The following is a 19,599-nucleotide window of genomic DNA, read 5'->3' as shown; positions in this document are numbered from 1 at the left end:
GCCTCTATATAAATCCATGGGTATTGCTCACATCTTGAATACTGCATGCAGATGAGATCACCCCATCTCAAAAAAGATATATTGGAATTGGAAAAGGTTCAGAAAAGGCAACAAAAATCATTAGAGGTATGGCTTCTGTATGAGGAGAGATTAATAAGACTGGGGCTTTGGAAAAGAGACGACTAAGGGGGGGTATGATAGAGGTCTATAAAATCATGACTGGTGTGGAGAAAGTAAACAAGGAAGTGTTATTTACTCCTTCTCATAACACAAGAACTAGGGGTTACCAAATGAAATTAATAGGCGGCAGGTTTAAAACAAACGAAAGAAAGTATTTTTTCACACAATGCACAGTCAACCTGTGGAACTCCTTGCCAGATGATGTTATGAAGGCCAAGACTATAACAGGGTTCAAAAAAGAACTAGATAAGTTCATAGAGAATAGGTCCATCAATGCCTATTAGCCAGGATGGGCAGGAATGGTGTCCCTAGCCTCTGTTTGCCAGAAGCTGGGAATGGGCGACAGGGAATAGATCACTTGATGATTACCTGTTCTGTTCATTCCCTTACTGGGCCCAGTCCTATTTAACATATTCATAAATGATCTGGAAAAGGGGTAAACAGTGAGGTGGCAAAATTTGAAGATGATACCTTTGGGGCACCTGGTATTGGCCACTGTCAGAAGACAGGATACTGGGCTAGATGAACCTGTGGTCTGTCCAGTATGGCCGTTCTTGTGTTCTAATGTGCTTATGTAAGCAGTCTTTATTCACACAAGTAATCCCATTTAAGTGGGACTGCTTTTATGAGTAAGAATTTGCAGACTTGGGCCTGCAGTTTGGTTCAATGTTGTTTTGCATACATTTTGGCTAAATTACATCTCTAATCTAAGTGTTTAATATCGTTCTTAAAGAAAGCGTGAATATTTTTGTCAGTAAAAAAAGTTAGTCAAAATGTTTCTTTGCTGGATTGTGCTTTACTCATATAAAAAATAATAAAATCTTAGGAAAAGGTCAGTTTGGGAAAGAAAGACAGAAAATATTAAAAATGGGTTTTGGCTTCACTTTCTTTTTTGTTTCCATGAAGAAGTGCCAAGGTGATATACTAGGCCATAAAGAACAGAACACTTATTTTTAAAGGATGGAAAGATATGTTGGCCATTGTAACTTTTGCATTGTTTAATAATAATACCTACCTGTGGAAAATAATAGTTTTGAAAAAATGTAATTGTGATGTTCTGCTCAAAACAACCAGAACTGAGCTCTACTGTGTCATCCCTCTGGCCCAGGAAGAGTGAGAGCTTTGCTACTGCCAAGCTGTCTGTCAGCTCCCTGACATACCAGCCTGTCTGCCTAGCCAGCAAACTCTTCAAGACTCTGCCAGTCCAAACCTTGCCTTGCAGGTAACAATCAGTGAACCTGAATTCCCCCAGAGATATCTCCTTGCAGTGTCCATTCCCTCTCACTGGACACTCATAGTAATTAAGTTACTATGTTTCTGCCGCCAAAGAAACAGAACGCATCACCTGGTTAGGTTAGCTGAAGACTCACACTTCACTTTAATACACAGCAATGAGATGGTTTTGTAGTAAAACAAGAATAAGTTTATTAACAAAGAACAGAATTTTAAGTGATGCTAAGCAAGAGAAAAAGAGACAGGTTTGGTTACAAGCAAAACAAAATAAAATGTTTTCTAGTGACTAAAACTTAATTTTAGCAAGTTGCAATCTTTACCTAAGCAGTTTTCTTACTTCCATCAAGTTACCAACATCCTTAGTTTCTGAAGTAGGCGATCCAATTTTCACAGGCTCAGAGGGTGCTGTACCTTATGTCCCCAAAGCGATAGATAACTCCAATGGCTTTTTGCTCTCCTTATATTTTCCAATGTCCATTTTCTCTGCCTCAAGAGCCAGGAAGGCTTCCTGGGGTGCAGATTCTATCCCCCAGATGTGATTACTATACTGATTTCTCCCCTGCTTGTTAGCTTGATGACTTTGTTCACTTTAATGTAAATATACTTCAGTTGTCCTCTGCCTGGAAGCAAGCCAGTCAGACAGGTAAATACACATTCCTTTGTCTAGGACAAGCTGGATTTATGCACTGCCTCCCAAATACAGCTCACACACAACATGTATGTATACCACACAATGATTTTTGGTAACCGCGGGTCAGCAGTTTACATAAGATATCACACATTTTAGGTAATATTATGACAACAGTGTGTTAGATGTAATGAGTGGGTCAGGCCTGATGTGAGATACAGTATGGTGGGTCCTTTGTCAGCTGGCATTATGCGGTTCCCTGGGTCATAGTAATCATGTAACACGTTTTTGTTTTGCATTAATAGAATACTTTATTTTAGACTGAAAAAATGAACCATTTAGACTTCTATAGAGAAGAGCATCCCTATTTAGAAAAGTGCTTTTCTTAATCAAGTACTAAAGTTGCATGTACCAAAATGGATTTAACTTGTTTTTTCTGCTATACAGGCAGTCTATCATAACCTGAAACCAGCTATTCTGCAACAGCAGCTGGAGAGCATTCACCTTGATCAAGACAAAGCAGAAGCATTTGTCAGTGCATGGACTGCTGCAGGTCAAGACACAATTGAAAAGTTCAGGCAGAGGATTTTGGCCCCTCAAAAGGTAGCAATTGTTCTAGTTTAAGTGGAACTAGTAATTTAAAACAATAATTATTAGGACACAAATATTACTATATTTCTTTTTTGTTCTGTAAGGAAAAATTCTATTGACCAGCCAAGAAATTAAAAAAATCAATAAGGAAATTTTATATATAATGTATGTCATAGGTTTGACTCTTTAAAATCCTGTACTCTACTTAAATTACACAAAGTATGTTGTAAACTGGTGTAAATCAGAAATCAGAATAACTCCATTGAAGATAATTCAGCTCACCAACCAAGAATCTGGTTGAGTACATCCTGTAACAATGTATATGAAGCAATGAATGAATGACGTGAAAGTAGATAAAATGCACAATATATGGGTCCTTAAATATTGTGTAATTTAAGTAGGGTATAGAGGACATTAGCTTTAAACATGTTTGCTTCTTTCCTTCTATTAAAAAAGTGAGCTTTTTAAGTGCTGTGTGTGTTACCTATTGTTCCACTATCTTTATGTTAGGGCCTGAACCTACAAATGCTTTTGATCAAGTGTAATTCATGCTTCTGTTGACTTTAAAAGAACTTCCTACAATTGTAAGCATTTTGCTCAGTAATAAGTATATGTGGGACTGGCCCTTATATTACAAGATGCCATGATTAGTATTGTAAAATGGTTGGACAGCATTGGAGAAAACTAGTCTTGCTTCTGTGCTTTGTCTGTCTTAGGATAACAGTTGATCATTTGATAATTTTATTGTGTTTTTATTGGTATAGAAGTAAAAAATATATAGCACACAAAACTAATACATAAAGAATATTTAATACAGTGACAGGAAATGAATGTATTTGTTTATGGTCACAAATTCTAAACTTCCTGTCACAGTTAAATCCAAATTTTGGGACAAGAGGATTGGGGCATGGAAGAGAGCGGAGAAACTTAGAACTGTAGTAAGGGCCTAATCTTCTAAAACACAGAAACTCAGGCTTGTGTAAGAACATAAGAATGGCCATACTGGGTCAGACCAAAGGTCCATCCAGCCCAGTATCCTGTCTGCTGACAGTGGCCAATGCCAGGTGCCCCAGAGGGAGTGAAACTAACAGGTAATGATCAAGTGATCTCTCTCCTGCCATCCATCTCCACCCTCTGACAAACAGAGGCTAGGGACACCATTCCTAACCCATCCTGGCTAATAGCCATTAATAGACTTAACCTCCATCAATTTATCTAGTTCTCTTTTAAACCCTGTTATAGTTCTAGCCTTCACAACCTCCTCAGGCAAGGAGTTCCATAGGTTAACTGGGTGCTGTGTGAAGATCTACTTCCTTTTATTTGTTTTAAACCTGCTGCCCATTAATTTCATTTGGTGGCCCCTAGTTCTTATATTATGGGAACAAGTAAATGACTTTTCCTTATTTACTTTCTCCACATCACTCATGATTTTATATACCTCTATCATATCCCCCCTTAGTTTCCTCTTTTCCAAGTTGGAAAGTCCTAGCCTCTTTAATCTCTCCTCATATAGGACCCGTTCCAAACCCCTAATCATTTTAGTTGTCCTTCTCTGAACCTTTTCTAGTGCCAGTATATCTTTTTTTGAGATGAGGCGATCACATCTGTACACAGTATTCAAGACGGGGGCATACCATAGATTTATATAAGGGCAATAAGATAGTCTCCATCTTATTCGCTATCCCTTTTTTAATGATTCCTAACATGCTGTTCACTTTTTTGACTGCTGCTGCACACTGCGTGGACGTCTTCAGAGAACTATCCACGATGACTCCAAGATCTCTTTCCTGATTAGTTGTAGCTAAATTAGCCCCCATCATATTGTATGTATAGTTGGGGTTATTTTTTCCAATGTGCATTACTTTACATTTATCCACATTAAATTTCATTTGCCATTTTGTTGCCCAATCACTTAGTTTTGTGAGATGTTTTTGAAGTTCTTCTCAGTCTGCTTTGGTTTTAACTATCTTGAGCAGTTTTGTATTGTCTGCAAACTTTGCCACCTCACTCCTTTCTCCAGATCATTTATGAATAAGTTGACTAGGATTGGTCCTAGGACTGACTCTGGGGGAACACCACTAGTTACCCCTCTCCATTCTGAAAATTTACCATTTATTCCTACTCTTTGTTCCCTGTCTTTGAACCAGTTCTCAATCCATGAAAGGATCTTCCCTCTTATCCTATGACAAGTTAATTTATGTAAGAGCCTTTGGTGAGGGACCTTGTCAAAGGCTTTCTGGAAATCTAAGTACACTATGTCCACTGGATTCCCCTTGTCCACATGTTAGTTGACCCCTTCAAAGAACTCTAATAGATTAGTAAGACATGGTTTCCCTTTACAGAGATCATGTTGACTTTTGCCCAACAATTTATGTTCTTCTACGTGTCTGACAATTTTATTCTTTACTATTGTTTCAACTAATTTGCCCAGTACTGACGTTAGACTTACTGGTCTGTAATTGCCGGGATCACCTCTGGAGCCCTTTTTAAATATTGGCATTACATTAACTATCTTTCAGTCATTGGGTACAGAAGCTGATTTAAAGGACGGGTTACAAACCATAGTTAATAGTTCCGCAATTTCACATTTGAGTACTTTCAGAATTTCACATTTGAGTACTCTTGGGTAAATGCCATCTGGTCCCGGTGACTTGTTATTGTTAAGTTTATCAATTAATTTCAAAACCTCCTCTAATAACACTTCAATCTGTGACAATTCCTCAGATTTGTCACCTACAAAGGACGGTTCAGGTTTGGGAATCTCCGTAACATCCTCAGCCGTGAAGACTGAAGCAAAGACATGAAGCAAAGACTTCATTAAGGCATGCAGTTACTGTGACTGTATGTGCAAATCAAGTATTTGTGCACTCAGATATTCAGTGAAGCAAATAATTGATAGTTCGGGAACACAAATACAAGATTTGCACATGGGGCTTCCCCTCTGTTGAAAAAGATATATTTACAAACCCCCGATGTTCAGGTTTCGTACACTGAAATGCCAGAAGTTAGTTAAGTCACTCTGACTTTAACAGCAAATGAGTCACTTGTGTATCAAATGAGTGAGTTACCAAAATATCCTTCCTAGAGTACACAAACTGCCTGTAAAAATGCAATGTGATCCTGACAAAGAGAATAAAGCCAGAATGAAAAGGCTTTGTTGATCTTAAAATATGCTATGGAACAGCATGACTGCGAGTTCTCTTCATCCATAGCATGCAACTACATACTGGGAGCTGGCTTGCTGTTGACTACTGTTGGGCATATTCGAATTTACCAGACATGACCTTTTGGCCCTCCACTGTTTGGGGTTGTGTCCATCCCGAATCTTGCTCTGTGAGTGCTAAGCATGGCCTTGTTTGTGGGTGATATGCCTTTGCTTTCCTCCTTTGTGTTTGCTTTTGGAAACTTCATCTTGAGTCCCTTTCTGGAGATTCTTCATGTCTTTGTCTTCTTCTCATGTAGTGGAACTACATTGTGTCCAGTGTATTACACTCAAGCCTCCTAATATAAGCAAACTCTGAATATGGTTCATAATTAATAATCTTCCAGTAGAACAACTGTCTTCTAGTGCAGTAATGGAATGTTGTACTCACCTTAGTTGTTTATCCGAACAAGTATAGGTTTAACCTGTGTGCCTAGACATATGTTTAAGTTACCATTTTTCTGTGGAGCAATTTCTGGGTTGTCAGGATGTTGTATGATACTTTACTCAAACTTGAGAGAGAGCTGAGTGTAGGAATGTAAGGAACCAGGTGTCACTCTCTAAGCTGAATATTGGGATAGTGTTATGAATTTATTTTGGCTGCTTGCTTCAGAAATCTTTAAGGACACAGTCATGCAGATCTTACTCAGGAAAAATCTCCGCTTGACGTTAATGGGAGGTTTCCCTTACTAAGAACTTAGATATGCAGAAGTAGCCACTGTCTTCGCAGCTGCCTAATCAGCTCCAAATAGAAAGAATTTTAAAATCAAAATAGGATAAGCCTGCAAGACTTTGTTTATGGTTTTGCTATATTATTGGTGTCATATGAGTTCAGCATAGCTTTGTAAATTCTTTCATCTAACCTTTCAATGTTTATTTATGTATTATTAATGTAATTGCATAGTGCTGGATTTTCTTAACCATTGTACACTCAGTCATAAAGTCCAAAAATATTTAACCATCGTCAAAGTCAAAAGATTATTTGGTGTCATCACTTAGTTTTTATTTTCACAAAATGTTTTTTTTTGTGTACCGTTGGCAATATTGGAAAAATATACATTGTTTTCTTATTCGGAATATGTTGTTTTAGTTCTAGCAGTAACCTCACTGTAATATTTTCATCAGCCCCTAAGGACAGAATACAAATATATTGGAGTCCTGAACATCCCTTGAAACAATTAGATATGTTTTCACTGAGACTGGAATAGCATCTGCATAGAAAGTAGACATGTATAATCCAGCTATAAATACTCTTTGACAACAGTATCCTCATATACGTATATAAAATGTGGAAGATCTTTGAGGTAACATTTTTCAAAATAGTTGGAACTGTTTAAATACACTCCCATAGTTGTACTTATGTGTGTGTATATATTTGCATATGTATACTGTATTTATGTGGCCAAGTATTCAACATGGGGTATTTACGTGCATGCTCCTTTGCATGTGCAGTTTTCACATGTTATTACTTATGTGTGCAAATGGTAGAATATATTTATGGGATTTTTAAAGGAGTCTAACGTGCCCAAATCCATAGACATTTAATGGAAGTTCAGCAACTAACTTCCTTAGGCTCCTCTAAAAAGCTTAGCCCATATGTACAAAATATTTGTGCTGCCTATGCCTGCAGATGAAGTTGGTCATTTGTACATTAATCATCCTTGTGTGCAAAAAACAAAACAAAAACAAAGCCTCTTTGAAAACTTGTCCTATAACATTCATCAACTGCTGTTTCCCATATGAAGTTCCATTATTGTTAAGCTGTACCCTTTTATATCACTTTCCAGTATGTTAGTGTTTTAATCCAATCAGATGCTGTCCTTTTAATGAGAGACACAGAGACAATATTAGAGTGATCCTAGCAAAGGTAAAGTACCAACTTTCAGTAACTTTACCAATGCATTATGAGTTTCTCTAATAGTCAGACTGATGCGATAACTGCCCTGCCCTGCAGTTTGGACTATGGGGGGTGTGAATAGCAGTGTGCACCAAAATGCTGCAATGTAATGCCCCTGGGTGGATGCTGTGGGTGCAAATTAAAAGATACCTAGTTTGCATTAATATAGTCCTCTTCAAACACCACTATGTTAAGGCGAACTAGGAATGTTTTAGTTAGTGCCTGCAGTTTCCACATGGGGGAGTTATAACACAGTACTGGTGCATGCTGCTATTCACACCTGCATAGGCTGAACTGTGTGTCAGTGTAGACAAGCCCAAAGAGGTGCATTCAGCAATTTATCACACACAAGTTTATACCACAAATTTCAAACTTGGGTGCTTAAATCCTGAATAAGGAATCAGATGTTAAGAGATGCTGAGTATGAGCAATTCCCATTGATTTCCAGTCAATAGGGTGCTCAACTCCTCTGAAAATCTGGCCACTTTTAGAGCAGTAATTCCCAAACTTTATTGGTTCAGATATTGATGTTTGATGTACCACATGCAAATTTATCCTTTTTGTACACATTTATTTTAGGTCTTAATAAGCTGCACTTCCGTATTTATAAACTTATTGTAAAATAAGTTTTGAATTTGGCTGTGTGAGTCTAGGTGGGAGGATTAAAGGACATGAGGTATAGAGTTTTGATGGGAATTTTTCAGCAAAACATTTTTTTTTCTGGAAAATGGTGATTTGTCAAAACTGATCTTTTGAGACGGGGGGGAACATCAGGAAAAGTTTCTTAGGTTCAGGATGGAATTTTTGATTAAAACCAGAGAGAGACCCTCCCCAGAATAGCCTCATGGCCAGGACACTCAGATGGGCTGTGAGAGATCCGGATTGAGTTCATTAATCTGCCTGATTTAGACCAGGGACTTGAACCTGCATCTCGCACATCCCAGATGTTTGCCGTGACCACCAGGCTACAGGTTGTCTTAGGGTGGATAAACGCGCTCTCTCTCTCTTTTTTTTTTTTTCCTCCTTCTTCTTCCTTTTCTCTCCTCCACAAAAACTTCAAAACATCTCAGTTTTGTCCTGATGCAGAACAGAAACACTTGAAATCACAAAAAAGTTTTATAAGATGGGAAAACTGTTTCTTGCCCAGCTCTGAGGCTAGACTGCAGGTAGGGGTTCTGGCTAGAATGCAGGGAGGGGACTTGGTCTCTCTAGAGTTTTTTGCACAAGTGTTCCCCTGGTCCCTGAACTTACAACCCCTTCCTCTTGGTTAAAGGATTCCACAGCCCTCCAGCAGCATCTGTGTTGCTGCCGCATTCCACAGAGCTTTCCTTGGTCCGTGGACACTCCTTCCCCTTGGTTTCAGGGGCTCCCAGCCCTTCTCCTTGAGGCTGTACTGTGATTCTGGTAGGCTTCCTGAGCTTTCCAGTCTCCATTCAGGTTCCAATCCTTGGGAACCTCTCTCCTGACTTGATGCTCCCCCTGTAATTCTCCTGTCCAGGCTGTCTGCTCTCTCTCCTTCTGGTTGTCACCTAACAGCTGGGTTTTACCATGTAAAGAAAGTGTTGGCAACTATCCATCTCGAAAGACAATAGTGTAAGCGCCAAAATGGTTCAGTTATGTCATCACGAGTGTCTAAAAAGTCAATTTCTCGAATAACAGTCCTTGCCCCAGAAAGTGTGGATGTAAGGTTCAGCTCTAGAAGAGGAAGCCAATGCACTAGTAGTGCTTGATGCCCTCTGTACTTTCCTCGTTGTTCTCTTCTCTTTCCTCTCTTCCACCTCTCTACCTGAATAACACCTGTCCCCATCAAATGTTCATCTTTTGATAGGGGGTGGGTGTAACAGGGCGTAACTCACCACCGCTGCGCCTCCTGCTGGCAGTCCTGGGAATTAGATCTCGTTTCACTGGAGCGCCCTTGTCTAGTGGTGTCTCGCATCGTCCTCTTCTGGACACAGCCCTCTGGCTGTGCCCCATTTGGTTCTTTCCCCCCTTCCGGGTGACCGACAGTCCTTAGTCCAACCACTTGCTTCAGTGGCAAACTGCAGTTCATTCTCCAGCCGCTCCCCTCAGTAGCAAGGGGGGGACCCTGGCCCGCCTGCTACTCTGGGTCCCGACTCAGGGACCCTATAGCTGGCAGCCACGTACTGCCCCTCCTCCAACTCTGCCGTCTCCTTCCCTGGGCCACTTCCCCACAGCCCTAGCATCTTCTTCGCCCTTGTATCAGGGCCTCAGTCTGGCAGCCGTCAGCCTGGAGCTTTCTCTTACTCTGCTGACCCTGCCCAGCACTGCTCTGTCCATGGTGCTCCAGCATTCTAAGCAGCCAGTCCTCCTCCCTCAACTTTCATGGAGTAACTGCCTCCTCCTCTGCTCAGCAGCCCCTTCTTATATGGGCCAACCTGGCACTGATTGGCTGTTCCAATAAAGCTTCTCCTGATTGGCTGGCACTACAAGCCTTTTCCTCAGTGGCTGCTTCCCATGCAGCCAGGGTGGCTTTAACCCCTTATCTATTATTGAAGGGCAGCTGCCCCCATCACAGTGGGTATTTTTCTGAAGTTTCTCTTCCTCTAACTCCTCCATCAGAGAAAAAAAGTTACAGGAGAAAAGGGACTATGAAGTTTTACACATAAAATAGCAGAACTTCTTTGTGTGCACCATCTTGCAAAATTAATAGAGTTTAAAACTAGAAAGGAATATTAGGATTATTACATCTGATTTCTTATACAACACAGGACATGGATCCTCAACCAGTAATTTCTATTTAGGCAATAACATATCCTTTAAAATGATGTCCAAACTTTATTTAAACTTAAAGTGACCAAGAATCCCTAGATTAAGTCATTCCAATTCTTCATTACCCTCAATGTTAAAAATTTGTGTCATATTTCTAGTCTAAATTTATGTAGCTTCAGCTTCCAACCATCGGATCTCGTTATGCCTTTTTTCATTACATTAAAGAGCCATCTAACTATCAGAAATCTTTTCCCCACGGGCAACCTTAATTCTGGAATTTCTAACTTCTGAGTGTTTATATATAATGTGTGTGTATATGTGTATGTATATATATTAGGGTTGTCGATTTAATTGCAGTTAACTCACGTGATTAATTAAAAAAAATTAATTGCAGTTTTAATCGCACTGTTAAACAATAGAATACCAATTTAAATTTATTAAATATTTTGGATGCTTTTGTACATTTTCATATATATTGTATTCTGTATTGCTACTGAAATCAAAGTGTATATTATTTTTGATTACAAATATTTGCACTGTAAAAATGATACAAGTACCGTAATGCTATCTCTTTACATTTGTAAGTTGCACTTTCACAATAGATTTTTTTTTGTTACATAACTGCACTCAAAAACAAAACAATGTAAAACTTCAGAGCCTACAAGTCCACTCAGTCCTACTTCTTGTTCAGCTAATTGCTAAGACAAACAAGTTTGTTTACATTTAAGGGAGATAATGCTGCCCACATCTTATTTAGAATGTCACCAGAAAGTGAGAATAGGTATTTGCAGGGCACTTTTGTAGCTGGCATTGCAAGGTATTTACGTGCCAGAGATGCTAAACATTCGTATGCCCCTTCATGCTTTGGCCACCATTCCAGAGGACATGCTTCCATGCTGATGGAACATTAGACATGCAACTTTCTTTCTATAGGTCTAAAAACTCTAGATTGGTATGGATGGTTAGCTCAGGCTAGATAGTTCTTGATGCTTTCTATTTGTGATGAGACCACCACCACTGTCTGTAAAGTTGGTTTGGTAAGGCCAATGATTTTAAAATGTTGCATGATGTGATAAAGTTTTCTCTTTAATCTTGTCTTATGTATGGGATAAGTGTTGGAAACATTACAAAACTGTAATCTTTGTAATAGTAATTTTGGAGTTACCTCACTTCTCTAGATAGGCTTCAGTTTCCAGCATACTCTGATACTGGTTGTCACCTCAGCAGACTACTTGCTGCAATATCTCACCAAGTGGGAGCTGGTCATTCATCATTAATGGATTGGCATTGCAGTGTCTTGCAAGATGATAATGAGGAAAAGTAAGTTTCTAAAGATTACGCTGGGTCATTCAGTACATGAAGTACTGACACTGCTATATATTTTTTAAAAAGTTTGTGGATCCTTTCTAAGTTACTTCTTACCTTAATTTTAAGATCTCTGTTCCATTGCTGACTGTCATTGTTTCTTACCTATACATCAAAATAATTGGCTCTAGTTCAGCTTCTGCCAGAGTGTGTCCAGTTATGATAGTGTTTCCTCCAGAGGCAATAAAACAGTTCTGGGCGCCGCATTTTAAAAAAGATGTGGAGAAACTGGAAAGGGTCCAAAGAAGAGCAACAAGAATGATTAAAGGTCTTGAGAACATGACCTATGAAGGAAGGCTGAAAGAATTGGGTTTGTTTAGTTTGGAAAAGAGAAGACTGAGAGGGGACATGATAGCAGTTTTCAGGTATATAAAAGGGTGTCATGAGGAGGAGGGAGAGAACTTGTTCACCTTAGCCTCTAAGGATAGAACCAGAAACAATGGGTTTAAACTGCAGCAAGGGAGGTCTAGATTGGACATTAGGAAAAAGTTCCTAACTGTCAGGGTGGTTAAACACTGGAACAAATTGCCTAGGGAGGTTGTGGAATCTCCGTCTCTGGAGATATTTAAGAGTAGGTTAGATAAATGTCTATTAGGGATGGTCTAGGCAGTATTTGGTCCTGCCGTGCGGGCAGGGGACTGGACTCGATGACCTCTCGAGGTCCCTTCCAGTCCTAGAATCTATGAATCTATGAACATGAGGGTTTGTGTCTCTGCTACACACCCCTATGCACCTGGTATGTTTCTGAAAATTAAATCTCCTAGTCACTAGCATCTGCCTTTTTTGTTCTGTTTTCCCCATCTTCCTGGATAGTGTTCTCTTGATAGATGCACTGTGGTTGCACTACTTAACTACGCTTTCATTTAACATGTTTTTTTCCGCTTTTGGGTTTGTTCATATTCATGTATCTTTTTGATACAATCTGTTTATGGATTGCTTTTAAAAATGAAAAACTCATACACTCAGCACTGGATAGAGCTTAATTAGATTCAACCATGTCCAGGTGCTTGATAGTGAATTTCTTCAATTACCCAAACAATCCACTTAATTAAAAACTCTTGGGATTTGTACACTCCTCTTTAGTCCTAATTGTAAAAACTTTTTTTTATAATAGATGTCACAGATAGTGATGCCTGTAGTTAAGATTGCCGGACACATTCCATGATAGACCATGTTTTCAGTTGAGAAAAACTTTGCCAAACTTAAACTGTTTGGGCTGAAATTTTCCATGCTGCGGGTCTGCTTCGTCCTCCCCCTCCCGCACCTCCCCCCCACGAAGTTTCAACTAAAACAGCTCAGCTATTTATGTGAATGAGCTTAGGGGAAAATATATTGTTCTGTCCATATTAGAAAAAAAATTTAGTTGAGAAGTTCTAGTTCCAACATGAACAGGGACTTGAAATTTGGGAGGAGGGTGGCCTTTGGGTCAGGTGTATTGTCAGGAAGGAGTTATAATTCAGCCAGCACATACTGTGTTACTGTTGTAGTGCAGCGGTTTTCAACCTTTTATTTCATTTGGGGACCCCTAAAAAATTTCAAATGCATGTGCGGACCTCCAGGGGTCCGTGGACCACCGATTGAAAATCATTGTTGTAGAGAGTAATTCATGAATGCTGAGCTGCTAGCATTCTTTTTTTAAAAATCACTTCAGATTTTCATAGATTGGTAGACTAAAAAGACAGAAGGGAGCACTGTGATCATCTGGTCTGACTTCCTGTATAACATAGGCCACAGGACTTGGTTGAATTAATTCTTGTTTGAACTAGAGTATGTCTTTTAGAAAAAATATCCAATTTTGATTTAAAAATTGCCAGTGATGGAGAATACACCACAACCCTTGCTAAATTTTTACAGTAATTAATGACCTTCACTATTCAGAATTTGCATCTTATCTTTAGTCTGGATTTGTCTAGTGTAAACTTTGAGCCACTGGATCTTGTTATACCTTTCTCTGCTAGACTGAAGACTCCATGGTCAAATTTTAGTTCCCCATGTAGGTACTCATAAACTGTGTTCAAATCACCCCTTAACCTTCTCTTTGTTAAGCTAAATAGATTGAGCCTCTTTGAATCTATCACTATAAGGCATGTTTTATAATCTGTTAATCATTCTTGTGGCTCTTCTCTGAACCCCCTCCAATTTATCAACTCCTTTTTTGAATTTTGTACACCAGAACTGGACACAGTATTCCAGTAGTGTGGTTGGACTAGTGCCAAATTGAAATACATATGGTCACTTGTCCTCTTTGGTATTTATCACTCCCTCAATCTTGATATCGTCCTCAAATGTTATCAGTGATGACTGTTTTTGTACCAGATTATTGATAAAAATAGAAGCGTACCCATTGAATGATGATTCCCTATTTACAGTTAAATTTTGAAATCTGTCAGCCAGTTTTCATCCATTTTAATGTGTGCCAGGTTAATTTTGTATCATTAGAGTTTTTTTATCAAAATGTTGTATATCCCTTTCTTTGATCCTTAAACATATGTGTTCACTTTAACTGGGAACATGTTTCCCAGCCTGGGTAGCCATACACATAGGTAATAGTAACAATAATCTCTTTGAGCAAGCATGCTAAAAGATAGCAATGGAGTATGGGCAGCAGCTTGGGCTAGCCATCTGAGTGCAAACCCATGTGGACGCTCTGTGTACATATTTGGGTGGTTAGCCCAAGCCACCATGCATGCTACCCCTTGGTTATGCTGCTATTTTTAGTGTGTTAGCTTGAGCAGAGCTCACGTGTGGCTGTCTATCTGAGCATGCTTCCAGATGCATAGACATACTCGTATGCTGTGACCGTCCAGATACCCTCTGAAGTTTGCAAACTGTTATAAAGCAGTAGAGTAAACTTAGATCCTATCATCTTTGAAGGAGTTCCCTTACATAGAACTCGCAATGATAGTAATACTGCAGACCTGATAAAATATAAGAAACAGTTTTTATTTCAGATATTTTTTGTGAGAAATGCTTCTTACCTTTGAACTATCATACACTTGGGTTGTGTAAAATGGATATATGTTCCTTTAAAGAAACATAGCTAAAACAAACCCTAACTTTTTTTAAGCCAAGAAACTGAATGTTTCTCATTTAATTTTTGAAAACCCTGCTTTAAAGGATTGGGATTTTTTTTGTCAGCGCTTGTAGCTGTTGGGAGTAGGCCTAAGCCTTTTCTAAGTTAATCGGGTACAAATTCATTCAATAGTCTGTAAGAAAGAGTGTGCAGCGTTGTCCCACTAGGTGGGCAGTGCAGATAGTGCTAGACAACTCTGGGTTAGAGTCTCTGGTGCATGCAGCTTACACTGGTTTCTGTAGAGGGCTAGTGTCCAGGAACTAGTTGTGGCTCTCTGATTTTGCCTCAGCTCTGGTACAGTTTACAGCTGCTTAGTTAGAGCAGTTTAGTTGTCAGACGACTATTCTGCCTGGTGTCCAGATCCCTTTTTAATACTCACTTCTTCCAAGAAATGAGTCAACCAAGACATTTTTTACATTTATTTCAAATGTTTAGTTCCAAAAAGCTATACAAAACTGTGTTCAACTATAATGTACACATGTCCCTGCTGAGTTGTTGGGTGATGTTATTGCTGTAACCCTGGTCTTTCCTCCCCATGTTCACCCCATTGTTGGTTGCCCTGTCACTGTGGCATGCATGAAACAATATTGCACACATTTTGGAGCAACTCATCCGTGTTGTGATGTGTCTAGCACACTTTTGAGTACCCTAAAATTTATACCTTATATTTAGTTTATTAATATAGCATCTTAACCATATGCTATTGCACGCAATAGCTTCTATAGTTAGTTTTTGGCCCTAGGAACTTCAAAATTAATAGACTGATTTAAGCAAAGGCTATATTTCAAGTCTATGATTGAGGAAAAAGCGATTATTAATATGCTGATGCCAAACTATAAACACATTTATACTGTATGGTTAAACTAAAGTTGTTGTTTTTGCTCATGGAGACTTGGCCAATGTAATTGATTGTGATCTTTGCAAAGTTACTGTAGGTTCTGAGTTCACAAGAAAGTACTGTCTTGCTGCTTATTACGTAATACCTTCAGCCTCTGCAGTATCACGGGGTTAGCTCAGTGGTTTGAGCATTGGCCTGCTAAACCCGGGGTTGTGAGTTCAATCCTTGAGGGGGCAATTTAAGGATCTGGGGCAAAAATCTCTCTGGGGATTGGTCCTGCTCTGAGCAGGGGGTTGGACTAGATGACCTCCTGAGGTCCCTTCCAACCCTGATATTCTATGATCGCCACAGAGGTACTGAAGTATGTATCATTCCCATCATCAAACATAGGTAATAGTAACAATAATCTGTTTTCTCACCAACCTGGACTTTCTTGATCTATGAAATGTTTTCAGCTTGCAGTCCAACAAAGAAGGTAGGAATCTAATTAGATTCCAAGAACTTGTCCTAGCCAACCTGCTCCAAAACCTTACCAACTACTATATAATAATTAAGAGCCAAATCCTGGATTCAGTGCATAGCCTATGTTAAGCTTGATGCTAAGAAGAGTCACATAGGGAAGTATTTTCCATTCCTTTGTCCTCCCGGATGTACTAAGTCACTGCTGCAGCTTCAAGGTAGTGCATGGGTGGGGAAAATGGCTGATGCGTAGGTTTGTCTACACTGCAGTCAAGGTATGTGATTGCAGCACATGTAGGCACACTCAAACTAGCTTTAATCTGGCCAGTTTGGGTACCAGTAGTAGTGAAGCTGTGGCAGCATGGACTTCATCTGGGCCCCTGGATATTTGCTCAGGTGGCTAACCAGTACTGAAGTCTTTGCTGCCAGAGCTTCATTGCTAGATCAGAGCTTGTTTGGATGCGTGTACACATTCTGCAATCACATCTCTGATTGCAGCGTACACATACCCGTAGTTGCATGTTCTCCAGATCTGCCCTTATATGTTCCTCCCACAAACCACCTCCATTCTGGGACACAGGAATCTCCAAGTGGAAAATTGCTTCTACACACAGTAGGTGTGGACCCTTTAGTAGGGATGACCCATATTTTGGCCACCACAGCCTTCTAACCACACTATTTATGCTCCCAGTTATGCCTTGTATACTCACTAGGGGAAAGGCAAAATTTGTCCGTAATGAAGAGTCAGAGGCACACTGCTCCAGCACATCTTCAAATTGGCAAACTAACTCTAGAAAAAAGTAATTATAAATGTGAGTAATTGACTTTAAATGGCTGTTGCATCAATAGTTAAGGAGCTTTGGATTTTACATATCTTCTATACAAATGTGAATCAGCGCTTTCTTTACTACCAGCCTAGTAAGTAGCTGGCTGAAACTGAAAGCATGAAGGTCCATGTTAGTGGCTTGAGTAGACATTGCTAATACCAGAAAGGTCATTACTGTTAGAAAGTAGCCTCAGAGCTGTGCCAAGATTGAACTTTATAAAATGGATATTAAAATTTATTTTCAGTCATGCTAAAATCAGTGACTGTATCACTAGAGGCCAATTTGACCCAAGAGCTCATTGTAAGCTAGATCAATAAGAGATTTAATACTGTATCATAATTTCCTTGGTATACATTTTCCTTCTCAGTAGTTGCAGTAGTACTGTGTAATCTAGCTGTTTCAAAGGAGGCTACAAAAGATGCCTATGGTTTTGGCCTTTGTCACAAACTTAGTTTACTTTAAGTTTCTGACCAACCAGTATTACGTTCCATGCTAAATTTAAGTACCATTCTGTCCCACTCCCACTAGATCCAAAAACTTATACTGATTTAATACGAGCCAGATCCTCAAACACTTCTATGTGTAAGTAATCCTCTTGACTTTGTTGGGAGTATACATGTATGTATGCTTTACGCATGGTAGTGTTACCGTCCTACATTGGGCTTTCTTAAACTTACTGTTCCGTGCACAGAAAATTATAGAACACTCACTCTCAATTTAGCACTACTTCTGCCTCTACCCTGTCAGACTTGCTAACAAGTATTCTGTCCAGAAGGCTATGCTTCTCTGATTTTGTAATTAGGATGAATTTGCAATGTATTTATCTGAGATAAAGGTAAATTATTCTTCTTTGTCACACCAGGACAAAGCCAGTCAGCATTCAAATCCTTTTATATGTAAACAGGAGTAATGTTTGTTTATGCAGAGATCTAATGGTGTATATGACAAGGTATTCAACACCATTCCTGTGTCTAGGTTTTCTATGAATATAAAGCAGTGTTATAGGCTTAATATGGTTTAATTGTGCTTGCATATATGTATTCTAAACCGTATCAGATAATATCAAAATCCTGAATTTATTAGATATTTGAATAAATATGTTTTAACAGTTATTACATAGATGGTGTAATCATGCACAAATGAAAGGTGCAATTTTTATTACCTTTTAGTGAAAAGCTAGTAATTTTAAATGCCGCACATCTGGGAGTCTTGCACAAATGGGAGATGGAATTTGTATTGTATTTTAGTGAAAAGCTAGTAATTTTAAATGTAGTACATCTTTTCAAAGAAATCACAAGGATCTGAATGTAATAACCAGGGTATTCATAATATGTTGATACTAAAGCTTTACTGATTGGTTGTCATATAATTATCTAAGCTTTCTTTTGTAGAAATTCTGATAATGTTGATTTCAGCCACTCTTACAACGTGCAGCTTTTGTTACAGTTTAAACCAGGGGTGGGCAAACTTTTTGGGCCGAGGGCCACATCTGGGAAATTGTATGCAGGGCCGGGGTAGGGGGTTAGGGTGTGGGAGGGAGTGCGGGGTTTGGGAGGGGGTGTGGTGTGCAGGAAGGGGCTCAGGGCAAGGGATTGGTGCAGAGTGCAGGAGGGGGCTCAGGGCAGGGGTGCAGGAGGGGTGCGGACTGCGGGAGGGGGCTCAGAGCAGGGGGTTGGGGTGCAGGAGGGGTGCAGGATGCGGCAGGGGGCTCAGGACAGGAGGTTTGGGGTGCAGCAGGGAGCTCAGGGCTGGGGTTGGGGTGCAGGGTGTACAAGGGGGCTCAGGGCAGGGAGTTGGGGTGCAGGAGGGGTGCTGAATGTACGAGAGGGCTTAGGGCAGGGAGTTGGGATGTAGGAGGGGTGCGAGGTACAGGCAGGGGGCTTAGGGCAGGGAGTTGGGGGGGTTGGGTGCAAGAGGTGTTCTTTCTCACATGACCTTCTCATAAACAAACTAGAGAAACGTAAACTTAATGAACATACTATAAGGTGGGTGCACAACTTGTTGGAAAAGCGTATTCAGAAAGTAGTTATCAGTGGTTCACAATCGAGCTGGAAGGGCATATCAGATGGGGTTCTGAAAGGATCTGTCCTGGGTCCAGTTCTATTCACTATCTTATTAAATGATTGGATAATGGCATAGAGAGTACACGTATAAAGTTTGCAGATGATAGCAAGTTTTGGAGAACAGAATTAGAATTCAAAATGATCTTGATAAACTGGAGAAATAGTCTGAAATAAATAGGATGATATTCAGTAAGGACAAATACGAAGTACTACCTTTAGGAAGGAATAATCAATTGCACAAATACAAAATGGGACATGGCTGCCTAGGAAGGAGTACTGCAAAAAAGGATCTGGAGGTTACAGTTGACACAAACTAAATAGGAGTTGACAATGTGATACTGTTGCAAAAAATGCAAACAATCTGGGATGAATTAGCAGGAGTGTCATAAGCATTACATGAGAAGTAATTCTTCCACTATTCAGCACGGATAAGGCCTCAGCTAGAATATTGTGTCCAGTTCTGGACAATACACTCTGGAGGAGATGTGGACAAATTGGAAAAAGTGCAGAGAA

The 19,599-nt window shown here is 39.6% G+C and overlaps 1 protein-coding gene across 2 annotated transcripts in view; it reads left to right on the top strand.

Moving 5' to 3' along the window:
• Nucleotides 1-19,599, top strand: part of COMMD10 (COMM domain containing 10) — a 176,253-nt gene that overhangs the window by 7,384 nt on the left and 149,270 nt on the right. For both annotated transcript variants that reach the window (XM_054032572.1, XM_054032571.1), the window contains exon 4: nt 2,489-2,644. In XM_054032572.1, the coding sequence (XP_053888547.1) occupies nt 2,489-2,644 (156 nt within the window). The remainder of the gene's footprint in view (nt 1-2,488; nt 2,645-19,599) is intronic.

Source organism: Malaclemys terrapin, chromosome 6, assembly GCF_027887155.1.
Source record: "Malaclemys terrapin pileata isolate rMalTer1 chromosome 6, rMalTer1.hap1, whole genome shotgun sequence".
NCBI lineage: Eukaryota > Metazoa > Chordata > Testudines > Emydidae > Malaclemys > Malaclemys terrapin.
Note: the sequence above shows the minus strand (reverse complement) of the source record. Positions and strands in the feature narration are given on the sequence as shown.